The sequence below is a fragment of the Cydia fagiglandana genome, chromosome 12, assembly GCF_963556715.1.
Source record: "Cydia fagiglandana chromosome 12, ilCydFagi1.1, whole genome shotgun sequence".
Lineage (NCBI taxonomy): Eukaryota > Metazoa > Arthropoda > Insecta > Lepidoptera > Tortricidae > Cydia > Cydia fagiglandana.
The window spans coordinates 10,248,307-10,260,485 of record NC_085943.1 but is presented as its reverse complement, the minus strand read 5'-3'; the positions used below and the strand labels follow the sequence as shown (position 1 = coordinate 10,260,485).

General features: G+C 36.5%; 1 protein-coding gene and 1 long non-coding RNA gene across 29 annotated transcripts in view; one reads left to right on the top strand and one right to left on the bottom strand.

Moving 5' to 3' along the window:
• Positions 1 to 12,179, bottom strand: part of LOC134669560 (casein kinase I) — a 60,694-nt gene that overhangs the window by 13,521 nt on the left and 34,994 nt on the right. For 27 of the 28 annotated variants that reach the window (XM_063527189.1, XM_063527185.1, XM_063527184.1 and 24 more), the window contains 5 exons: positions 10,561 to 10,680; positions 9,544 to 9,692; positions 7,934 to 8,104; positions 4,114 to 4,191; positions 1,265 to 1,390 (listed from right to left, as the gene is read on the bottom strand). In XM_063527189.1, the coding sequence (XP_063383259.1) occupies positions 1,265 to 1,390; positions 4,114 to 4,191; positions 7,934 to 8,104; positions 9,544 to 9,692; positions 10,561 to 10,680 (644 nt within the window). Of the gene's footprint in view, positions 1 to 1,264; positions 1,391 to 4,113; positions 4,192 to 5,245; positions 5,367 to 7,933; positions 8,105 to 9,543; positions 9,693 to 10,560; positions 10,681 to 12,179 lie in introns of those variants that run through there. The other variant, XM_063527212.1, reaches the window with a different exon arrangement.
• On the top strand, positions 6,018 to 7,728 carry LOC134669577 (uncharacterized). Its single transcript, XR_010098918.1, has 2 exons — positions 6,018 to 6,685; positions 6,833 to 7,728. It is a non-coding gene; the product is annotated as an uncharacterized LOC134669577 (long non-coding RNA).

Here is a 12,179-nt window from a genome sequence, read left to right as displayed (position 1 = left end):
GTTGCTTTAATCACGGGAAAAGCATGCATCAAATAAAAACTATTTAACTACATATATGATAAAATTACAAAGAGGTATTTATATTTTATATCTACTCATAAAGAAGCTAATTATTTATAAATTAATTTATTTTGTTCAACCCAATCTTTAAAGTAATACTTTGACACAAATCGCTGTTTATTGTTACTACCGTCTACTCATGTCATCAGGAGCCTATTGTACAATAAAATACAAACTAATAGTATTAGTGACTTTGTATGTAAAATTATATTAGCTTGTATTTTATTATGCAATAGGCCCCTGATCTCATCACTAATACTATTAGCTTGTATTTTATTATTTGTATATAATCGTATTTTACGTCGATACATATTTTCGTATTCTATCTGGTACTCAATAATTTTGAGAAATAATAATGCGCTTTTGGGGCTAAAGTGTGTCGCTACTAAGTATTTATAAAAAACGTAATAAATACCAGGGTCAATTAACTAGTCAGTGAAATGGCTCTTAATAAACAGTATTAAAACAATGATTTGTGTCATGTAGACATTTCTTCTTTGTGGGTTGTGTGTGCAGAGTTCGGCGTAGGCGATGAATCTATTGCTAGGCTCTGATTTAATTAAAGTACATATAAACCTCTAGTCTTCCTCGGACCACGAGAGAATTGTCCCGCTCTTTAATAACGACATGTTTATATTATAAATCTGTGGGGTTCTGTAGACTGCAACGCAACGAAAATAGCAAAATAATATGAAAGTGGTCCTCTAACTAGGGTGAATAACAAAACTGTAATTTATCTCGGCTAAGAAACAGATATATACCTAGATAGAATACTCTTTATTGTACACCTTAGTATAGATACAGCTTCAGAAAAAAAAAATTGAACAGATTTAAGTACCTTCTGTTCTTTTTTTTTTGTTTCTTATTCATTTGTTGTACATATTGGTATTAAAACGTATTATAAAGTTACAGAACAGTAATGTATTCCACAAGATTTATAATGAATGACAAGCTATGACATTGTGGTGGACAAAAAACATTGATAAATTCGGAAACTTCCTAAACAACATTTTTATATGTATTATATTGATATTCATCACTGTTAGAGGCCACATTTTTTTTAAAAAGGAGGAATTTTCTAAAATAAAACTCGTTACCTAATCGTCTCGAAGTGAAAACCAGAAGCTCGTTGCGTTGCGTCGTTTTAACTGCATGTGATTCGTAACGTGTCGTGTCGTGTGTGTGGTGTGTTCGTGCCGGTTACCTGCACGGAGCCGTGACGGTCGGCGGGGGTGAGGTGTCCGGCGGTGAGGGGCGTGGCCTTGCCGCTGTGTGGCCAGTTGCCGCCCGAGTTGGTGGCGCCGCCCAAGCCCGCCTCCTTCGCCGTACCCTGCACACACAATCAATGTATATCCCGGAGCGTCTCAGCCACGGAACGCACGCTTGGCGCGGACGCTGACCGCCACACAGTTGTTTTAGCCAATGTATGATGGTGGGCGTTAGCGTCAAGCGTGCGCGCTCGCAACGTGCGTTCCGTGGCCGAAGCATAAGGCTAGCGATGAGCGGCCATTCATAGATTTAAGTGACTATATTTCCACCAGAGATGTACGAGAGTGCATAGCTAGGAATGTGTTTTTTAAGAACCAATAGAAAATTGTCGACTAGAGATGTACTAAGCGAAAATATGTTTTTAAATTAAGTGATTGTATTGGTTCTTAACAACCACGTCCTTCGCTACGCATCCTCGCACATCATGGTAGAAAAATTCTGCATCAAGTGCAACTTACGACTGCGTCGTCGCACAAACGAAGGAACGCTAACGAACGGGCGAACGTTATTAAACAAATAGTATGAACTATTCACCTTATCATGACACACTAATTTCATTTTTTTCTCAACGGAAGTAACTAAATCCTTTTTTTACCCCCAATGTATAACAATGACACAAAACACTAATAAAAAATAGAAAAAAAACCCAAGCTAGGTATATTATTTATATTAAGACTTAAACAGAAACTGGGGGCACTCAAGACTAGCTAAAAATACTATTACACCATTACAAAATGGTTCAAAAGGATAAGTACACATGATAATTTATATCATGAAATGAAAAATTACTGTCGAATTTGAAAGAATTGCATGTTTCAAATATCAAACATAATTATATACAAACTGTTGTTCAATACAATATTTTGAAATCACTACAAGTGGAAATATTTAATAAGAAAATAAAACAGGGATGAATGGAAAATTTCCCAAAACGCAGCTAAAACTCAAGCACAAAACGGGTACGTAAAAGTAGAACGGATACCGTTTTGGCAGAAGCATTATCGAAATCCACACAAGAACACTTTAGGGTTAGGGACTAGCAAACCTAGAAGCACCAAGCACAAACACTAAATTAATCATAATCCTAATGATTGTATCACCTGAGATGTTTCAAAACACAGTTTACAAGCCCAAACAGTATTAAATAAATTTGAATTCTTATTTTTTTTTTTCGTTTAAGTTAGTAACGGTTTTAGAGCTGTTTCCCACTGACGTCCAGTTTTGGCGGGTACGGTTTTTTGCAGGATCCAGTTTTCTGTAGTATGCATGCAGGATCCCGCAAACAGAATCCTCGTGGAAAGTTACTATATTAGCACCTATACAACTAAAACGGGATCCTGCAACAAACGTACCCGCAAAAAACTGGACGTCAGTGGGAAACAGCTCTTACACATTCTTAAGTACAGGTAGTTCAAGTTTAGCACATAGTAGTGCTCTGATGCTTCCAGGTCGTCTGGCCTATATGGGTCAGTATATGCCTATAGAGTATAAGGTCCAAAAGTAATAGGAAAATATACGAATAACATATTGTTTCTGCATGTGGAAGGTAGATACGATTCGAATATCCTAAGTGTTTATGACTGTAAATCGTGTTTTTAGACTTTAGGTTAACCTTTGATATTAGCACTCTACTGTACAGTTGTAGTAAACAATCCTTTGCCATTGTATTTTCTCGGAAACGTTCCTATTTGTCATGCTATTTCAGTCAACTCAACCCCAGTACTTTTTGTACTGAGACTGACTGAAATACGAGTAGCCTGACACGTTCGTAAGTTTCCGTGAAAATAAGATTATTCACTACCTACAGATGTAGTGCATATTTATTTTCCATCGTATTTTCAAACGGAACGGAAACATACGAACGTGTCTTGCAATTTCAGTAGCATGACAAATACGAACGTTTCCGAGTAAATACGATGGGAAACAAATTATGGTGCACATCTGTACATCTTTAACTCTATTCGTTTCAAATGACATGATAGCAAGATGACGGGAGCACGGCATTGGCAGGGGCGCTAACAACAAGCCGCAAACCTGGATGAGGGCCGCTTCATCGTCCTCCACCAGACCAATCATATAATCACACAAATCATCCTGGGTGACAGAAAACCAGAGTCAGTAACGTGGAAACCCGACAACCTACAACTATCAAGGACACAGGAAAGTTTTGGGGAAAATGCGTATTCGGTAAATATAAACATTAGGCCAAATGATTTTCGACCAACTAAAGGACTATGCTTATTAAGGTATTGTATGGTGGACTTAGTATCACAGGGGTACGAAGAAAATTACAAAAAATATATAAAAATCATTAAGAACTAATTTAAGAAGGCCAAGCGACTCTTTTCCACCAGAAAAACCATAACCGGGATAACCAACGCACAGAACCGGTTTAAAAGTTAAATAAAACATGTCACACTGGTTTATTTAAGTTTCGTTCCTGATGTTTTACTGTCATGCGAAGATAGGTATATCTTATAAGAATAACCGGTTAAAGATACGGTTCAGACACGAACCTGATAAGCAAACTTATTACAGTAACATATTTCATACTTATTTTTAAAACAATAAATCTTTTTAGGTACTTCACCGTTGCTAATATTCGCAATAATCTTTTTGTTTCTTTTTATTTTCTTAAAAAAAGTGTTAACCGACTCGTTAAGAATTCCCTTGTAACAACGCGTCTAAAGGAATAGCTCCGCTTGAAGACCTAATTAGAGTCAGAGCAGTAGGTAGTATATAAAACATGTACCAGAACTAGTAAAGTAAAAAGTGATATCTAACCTTGTGGAAAGGCTGGTGAGCCCTGTTCGGCGACACCACGATCTCGTGCCCGGTCTGGATGGAACCCACGGGCGTCGACTGAAATTGCAAATGGAAAACTTTTTAAATGTCGATCAAAATATATATATTTTTAGAATACTCAATCTTATACATTGTTAAAATACAATTTTAGTATACGAAATGCTAGTGTTAATTTATAGTACAGAAATACGGCTATCAGCTTATACTTTATAGTACACTTCACAAAAACAGTTGCTAATGTCCAAAAGCTTGTGGCCCGCAGCTATTTACAATACATGTTACAAATTTACAATTAATACTAAGTACCTAATTTGCTAATTGTGGAGAAACAATGTACAAGTGCTTGACCTAGTTTTATGAGGTGCTTTCAAATCAAGTGTTTATTTTAAAACAAATCGCAATGAATGGTTTTTTATTTCAAAAACTTTCGAAGCCAAAATTTGAGCCCTGAATGGGATGGCCCGAAACATTCCTGACATAGCCAAAGTGGTAAATATTTGTACCGTAAAACTTTAAACCCCCCACTTGACTCGACAGCAATATTGGTATGCTACAAAATAAACTAGTAACAAAGCTATTTGAATGTGCTAGACGTGCTAAAACAAGGAAGGAAGCAGATTGTCAAATTATTTCATTCAACTGCAAAATTTAACGACGCCACACTTGTGGTTGGGCATGAAATTGTTTTGTCTTTGGACGATAACTTTTTATTGCCCTAAGAAAAATCTATGAGACTAAGGCCCACTTGCACCAACCCACTAACCCGGGGTTATGCGGTTAAACCGTTTACTAAATGTCAAATTGTACTGGTAACCATGGTAACTCCAGGCTTACCTGGTTAACCCCGGGTTAGCAGAATGGTGCAAGTGGGCCTAAGGATCTTGGGAATCTGTTCAGGATTAACCCTCCAAATTTTCTATTTATTATAGAAAAACAAGAATATGGCGTCGTTCCACAGTGAAAAGTAATTAAATTCTCAAACCACCATCGTTTGTTGTACGTCAAATTGCGCTTCTAGGGGGTTTGTTACTACCATCGAGAAACTCCTGTTTACAATTCCATGTATTATCAGTTTTATCTTAGCAAACGTAGTGATTTAATTCTCTTTGATCTTAGCACGTCCAGCTACTAAAGTAAAGAGTGCCTTCACCACTAACCTTGTCCGACTTAGTTCTAACCACATTGGAGGGTGGCGCGTTACGCAATATGCGCATCACGTGAATGTTCGAGGGCTGACGGGGACGGCAAAAGCAAAACATGCGGCATGCAACAGCACAAACATAACGTTATAAGGCTGCGCGCAAGAAAAACCCAGCGTAAGACTCGAAACCGGTTAAACTTCTGGGAAGTTGGACATCGAATTTTAAAAAAATAACCGGTTTCAGTGACCCAGCAAACCGGTAAAGAACCGGGCGCAATAAGCTCGAAGAGTTTTTATTGTTTTAAATAGATTTTAATCGAAAATTACATCATCGATAACCGGTTTGCCAATTTACTTATATATGTAATCGTATAGCTAATTTATTACTTAATTCGAGTCGCTTAAAATACTAATAAAAAGGCAATGAAAAGGTGTGGCCAGTAGTGTGTAAGATAGACAAGTTGTACAAATCAGTACAAATTATATCAAATATTAATTACGTTTTGAAAACGTAACCGGTACCGAGCCTTGCTGCTTTTTATTTACAGTCCCCAGAACATTAATTGAACACGCTCAAATGGCGTGGGATTGCCATCACCATTGCAGTGGTAAGCGAAGATAGAGACATGCGCTTGTGTGGCGCTGTCGGCAGTGAGTGCTGACGCCGACATCAAACAAAAATTGCACTAAGGTAACACAAATTAACTGTACGAGTAGGTACACATCAAGTTAAAAAAAAAAACAAATGCTACACAGAAACACAGGCAATAAGGATGATATGTTTTATTTTTTTTAACAAAGATAATAAATATGCAATTTTTAACAATAGGAGTTAGAGTAATATTAGTTTTAGCAATAACGAAATTGGAAACTTTTAGTTTATTTATTCCAAGTGTCATTTTATGTAAACAAATACATATAAGTGGTAGCATTGTCCACGACTAGCATACCATTACTGGTGAGAATAGGATGTCAATATTACATTAAGGCGGGGAATATTAACATTGTGTCGACACATATCAATTTTGTCTAGAATCTCATTTCAAGTCTCTCATTCTGTTACCATTTTTCGTGAATTTTATACAAGTTGGTATGCATCGACACAATTGTTCAGATGTACCAAGCAGATGTGCAAATACACGAAATTCATAGAATTTACGTATTTTAAGTGCATTTAAATAAGGCTCTGAGTCAATTGTAAATCTGGCGTGCAGTACAAAATAAAATAAAATAAAACTACACAAAAATACTGCTTTGTTTTAGCCTCAAAATGCAATCTAAATAATATTTAATCGTTTAGCAACACTATGATATACATATATTTTGGAGAATTCTCTCCAATTATTGACTTAGTCCTGGAATTTTAACTAATACCTAGTTATCACAGTTGAGTGACTCACATAAAATAATGTGACTGAGGGCTGATTTAGACGGCGCGCGAACTCGTATGCGATTTTAGTTACATTGAGGACTATTGGTGACATCCAATCCAGCCGACCAATCAAACACCGCAATGTAATGAAACTCACCAGCGAGTTCGCGCGCCGTTTAAATGAGCCCTCTATTAGGCTACTTTTAGCAGCATGACATTGATAGTTAGTTCTAGATGGGAATGGAATATTTTTATATGGTAGATTTAATTTTCAAGGAAAGTGGGATAGCAGTTTTTTTCCTCTCTAGACGCTACCATACATATTTAAGCGACTAACTAGCATCCAAACAAAACATTATTGGGGCACATACGTTATATATGATGCGATATTTACCAAAATACTAATTATTCAGAAATCATTTTTTTCTAAATCTGTAAACTTTTTTTGATTATATTTTCGGTTTGTTGACAAAAGAACAAACTTTTGGTAAATAACACATAACGAGACAGAGCATCCGCTTATTCCCAAAACACCACATTATAAAACAGGTCAGTATAGTTAATTATAAGTAGGTGGTAAGAGACGGAGCTAATATTGCAGACTATTTTAGGATCTGTACGATAAGGGTATCTTTAGTAAGTTTAGTAGTTTAGTTTGCAAGATAAGTTTAGTGAAAATTTTTGGAACCGCTTACTAGTTAATTGTGGACAGTAAGGAAAAATCTTCAAGGTTTGGAAGCTAAGCAGATTTGTTGTCCATGGTATTTTGGGAAGTATTGGCGAATCTTTGCAAAGTTTGCAGGTTAAGCTCTAGAGCAGTTTACCATTATGTTTGGGAAGTAGAAGTGTTCTGTATTTTCGGATGTGCAATGTTTTGGAAATTAGCGTTTACAGGCTAAGCTCCGAAGCAGTATACCGCGATGTTCGGTAAGCAGGGTTGTTCAGGGCAGGGATAGGATACCGATATTTTTCGTATGGGATCGAAAACGGTATTTTTTCGTTCTTTGTTAATTATATCATTTCTAACTGGGCAATCTAATAATACGAAGTCGTTACCTAAAAACACAACTGAGTCCTACATTTGGAGTATAAAAGAATTTGTAAATACATATATGGTTGTTTCCAAGTTTTTGCGAAAAACCGGTTCCGACCCCTGGTTCAGGGAAGCTAAACAATGGTGTTTCGGGAAGTAGTAAAGAATCTTTGCAGAAACATTAGCAAGGTTTGGAGCGTCAGGTTGTTTATGTGAGTTTCAGGGTTTGGTGTTATGCGGTGCTGCTGTTTACCATGGTCTTGCCGGTCCAGTCGAACTCGCCGTCGTCCTGGTAGCCGCGCCGCTCGAACAGGTCGCGGAACATGCGGCGCAGCTGGTCGTAGTCCGGCGTCTCGAAGAAGTCCAGCCGCCGCACGTAGCGCAGGTACGTCGCCAGCTCCTCGGGGTGGCCCTCGCATAACACCTGGAACATACCAACGGTAAACGGTTAAGAAGAAGAAGAAAATAAATTTATATAGGACGCTTACAGTATTGCTTAAAACTAGTACAACACTTTTATAAGTATAAAACATAGTCCCTGAATAGGTCTCCCCTCAGCTTGATGACAAGTTACCTTTCAGGTATCATGACGCTGGTCTTCCGTAGAGACCTGTCCAAACGATCGCGTCGGCACGTAAACTTAACTAACATTTTAGTTAGTTAAGGTTAGTTTTTACATATCTTCAATTACCATCAATCTGTAACTTGAATTTGAACCACATGCCGGTGTCTGATTGACTTGAAATTGTAATTTCGATGACAATGCAATAATATACTAATATGGATCTGATGATGCGATCAGTAGGTGGCCAAAGGAACTACTCGATGTAACACAAAAACATTGAATTCGGGCTTATTAGAAAGGTCCCGAAAAATACTTGATAGACATATCAATTGGTAACGCCAAGTGATAAAATAGAATCGTGACATTTGATTAATTAATTCCTCTGCAGTAATTTATAGTACAATATCATTAATCAGGGGAAAGAGCCCGTAGCACTAAAATCTGTTGACTTAAGTCCATACAAAGTGACCTGTATAGTTGCTCTCGAGTGTGGGTATTATAATTTATATAAGAAATCCAGACATCGTTAATACTATTCCTCGGCAACTGACGACGTCAGCATATTTTATCGATATCTAGGATATTTCCGAAGCATCCAAAACTGATAAGCGATCACGCCTTTGTAGCACATGATAAAGATAAGTTAAGTGGGTTGACCTTAACGGTGATACTTATCATTGTTGTAATTTGTATAATTGTTAGCTAAGTTAATGATGCGTGAAGATTTATTTAATCTTTGGTTTTGAGTCTGACACGGTATAAATTTTACTAAATTTAATTAATCACGAGACCGTAACCGGTTTTGAAAAACCGGTAAACTTTATAAAATTAAAACCGGTAAAGACTGGTACTTAACAAAAAATAAACCGGTAATTAAAAGAAAAGAAACAACGCCGGTTAACGATAAAAACATTACCATACTTGATGACTTATTGGAATCATCTGCAACTTAAGACTTTATGAATTTGTATTTGTTAGTTCTACTAAGCTACGCTCGCAGTGTCAGAAGGCGGTAACATATCTTTCCCGGTATGTAGCAAAAAGGCTTCGTAAGGGCCACCCCACATTTAGCGTCTTTCGAGCGTCGGCGTCTACAACTCTATGGCCGATGCTCGACGCAACGTCGACGCAACTGCACAGCGACGTCATTTTCCATAGCGCTGACCAGACGCCGACGCTCGAAGGATGCTAAATGTGGGGTGGCCCTAAGAATAACAACATTATCTCGTGATTATAGATGAAACTGCAGAGAAATGTCATGTGAATAAGTTACCAAATATTTACAATATGATACGTACCTCAATAGGCGTCGCACGCTTGGTGTCACCAATTTTTTGGTATCTTTCTTTGAGTGTATCAGCTTTTAAACCTTGCCAGGGTAAGGAACCACGTAAAAAATACATAAACATATGCCCGAGAGCCTCTAGGTCGTCGCGTCTAGATTGTTCTGAAAAATACAAACACAATAATTACTAATTAGTCATAGGTATTGTTGGTCAAGCAGATCATGTCAGTAGAAAAAGGCGGCAAATTTGAAAATGTAGGCGCGAAGGGATATCGTGTCATAGAAAATTTAAATTTCGCGCCTTTTTCTACTGACAAGATTTGCTTGAAGATCTATATATACAAAGGTCTGATTTTAAATCATCGAATTTTAATCGATCTATCAAGCAATAGGGGCTATTCATAAATTACGTCATTTCAAATTAGGGGGGGGGGGGGTCTGGACATCGGATGACGGTAGCATGAAGTAGGAGGAAATGGGGTCATTTGAAGCATGATTTTTGGATGATTATAGGGGGGGGGTCGAAAATCGTCAAAAATCGATGACGTAATTTATGGACAGCCCCTTACTCACTTTTAAATTAAATAACCTTTCTTCTTTACCGTTGTTTTACAGGGTAAAACAATCTAATATATCACTACAAGAAAAGTGGACATATTGAAGACATTAACAAATTAATGAAATCCTTATTTTCCAAACACCTTATTGAATTGTACAACATTTCTATTATACCTAGTTCAATTTATATGAGTAAATAAATAACCGAAAACGTGCAACAGAAATTAAACGACGTTCTGTTCTGTCATACTTAAATTAGTATGTTAGCATCACCTTACGGTGACACTGACAACAAGCAATCTTCATATACCCCCTTATTCATAAACGCGCTACAAACCTCAATTCACTAATAATCGTTTGTCTTTATCTGTCATTTAGACTTATGTATTTTTAAAAAAGGGACAAAACATAACTAAATCAGGTCCGTAAAGTTTTATGAATAAGGGGGTTAGTAAGTAATTTGTGGTGTTACCTTTTCCTAAATGTGTATTTATTGACATGTATCTTGCGGTCCCGGTGAGTGACTTATGCTCCCGATATGGGATATGTTTGTTTGTCTCTAAATCTATATACTCTTTGGCCAAACCAAAATCTGAAACAAGGCACATGGTTAGTCATCAAAGTACGTTAATAACTTATCGCATAGTCTAGCCTCCTATGGCCCAAGGTGCTACTTAAAGTACTTATTCAGTTCGATGAAATTTAAATCATATTCAATTGGAACAGAGTCGCATTTGTTTTCATTCGTATAATTTTCAAACAAAACCAAAATCAACTCTATTCCATGCACTAAAGGTTCAAATTTTAGTGGCAAATTCTGGATTTTTCTTTTGTATGGCTGGGCCTTAGGAGGCTAGGGAAGAAGGCATTGTCTGTGTAAACGAAGTCGTTATAGTACTACAATGCAGGTGTTTTTCAAATGTTGTTTGGAAATCTATGGCCAAGGTCTCGAATTATATTACAGTTTTACGACGTTGTCTTTTATCATTATAAGTATTATCAATAACATAGGATAGTGATATTTTTGAATGTTGGAGAAAACATTTGAGGTGTCGCTTGCTAGCACTACTTGTTTTTTTAATGCTAGGTGTTACGGTGTAATACGTTAGATTAAATTGTTAGTTTTATTTTATAAAATTGTTGATGTTATTATTTTTGCTTGTATGTAAATTCAATGTTGACGTGTAAAAGTGCCCTTGTGGCCTATTTGCTGAATAAATGTTGATGTTTGATGTTTATACTGTCAAATTATTAAACAAACCCATGGAATATTATCGGCTGCTATTTAACTGATCACCAGATTTAATAAAATTTAATACCAAAAAAATCTACTTTACCACCCTAAAATAATGAATGATCACCAAAATTATAACACCATTTTAATGTGAAATGATTACCAATTTTATTACATTTTGCTATCCTATTAAAGGAAATGACACCAAATTAATCATTATTAACCCAAAAATTTTAAATAATTACCAAATTTCAAACCCCAATTTAATGTCAATTGATAACCAAATTTTTACATCGTGCTATCCTATTAAATAAAATGACACCAAAATAATCATTGTAAACCCAAAAATAGTAAATGACCACCAAAATTAGAACTCCATTTTAATGTAAAATTATAACCAAATTTTTAAATCTTGCTATCCTATTAAAGCAAAGCAAAATTTTCTAGTAGCATTTCGTTTCTGTATGGGTTGCAGTTCAAACCTAACCTAACCCACTTTTCTAGTAACATTTCGTTTCTGTAAGGTTCGCAGTTCAAACCTAACCTAACCCACTTTTCTAGTAGCATTTCTTATCTGGAAGGGTCGCAGTTCAAACCTAACCTAACCCACTTTTCTAGTAGAATTTCGTTTCTGTGTGGGTCGGAGTTCAAACCTAACCTAACCCACTTTTCTAGTAGCATTTCGTTTCTGTAAGGGTCACAGTTCAAACCTAACCTAACCCACTTTTCTAGTAGCATTTCGTTTCTGTAAGGGTCGCAGTTCAAACCTAACCTAACCCACTTTTCTAGTAGCATTTCTTTTCTGTAAGGGTTGCAGTTCAAACCTAACCTAACCCACTTTTCTAGTAGCAATTCGT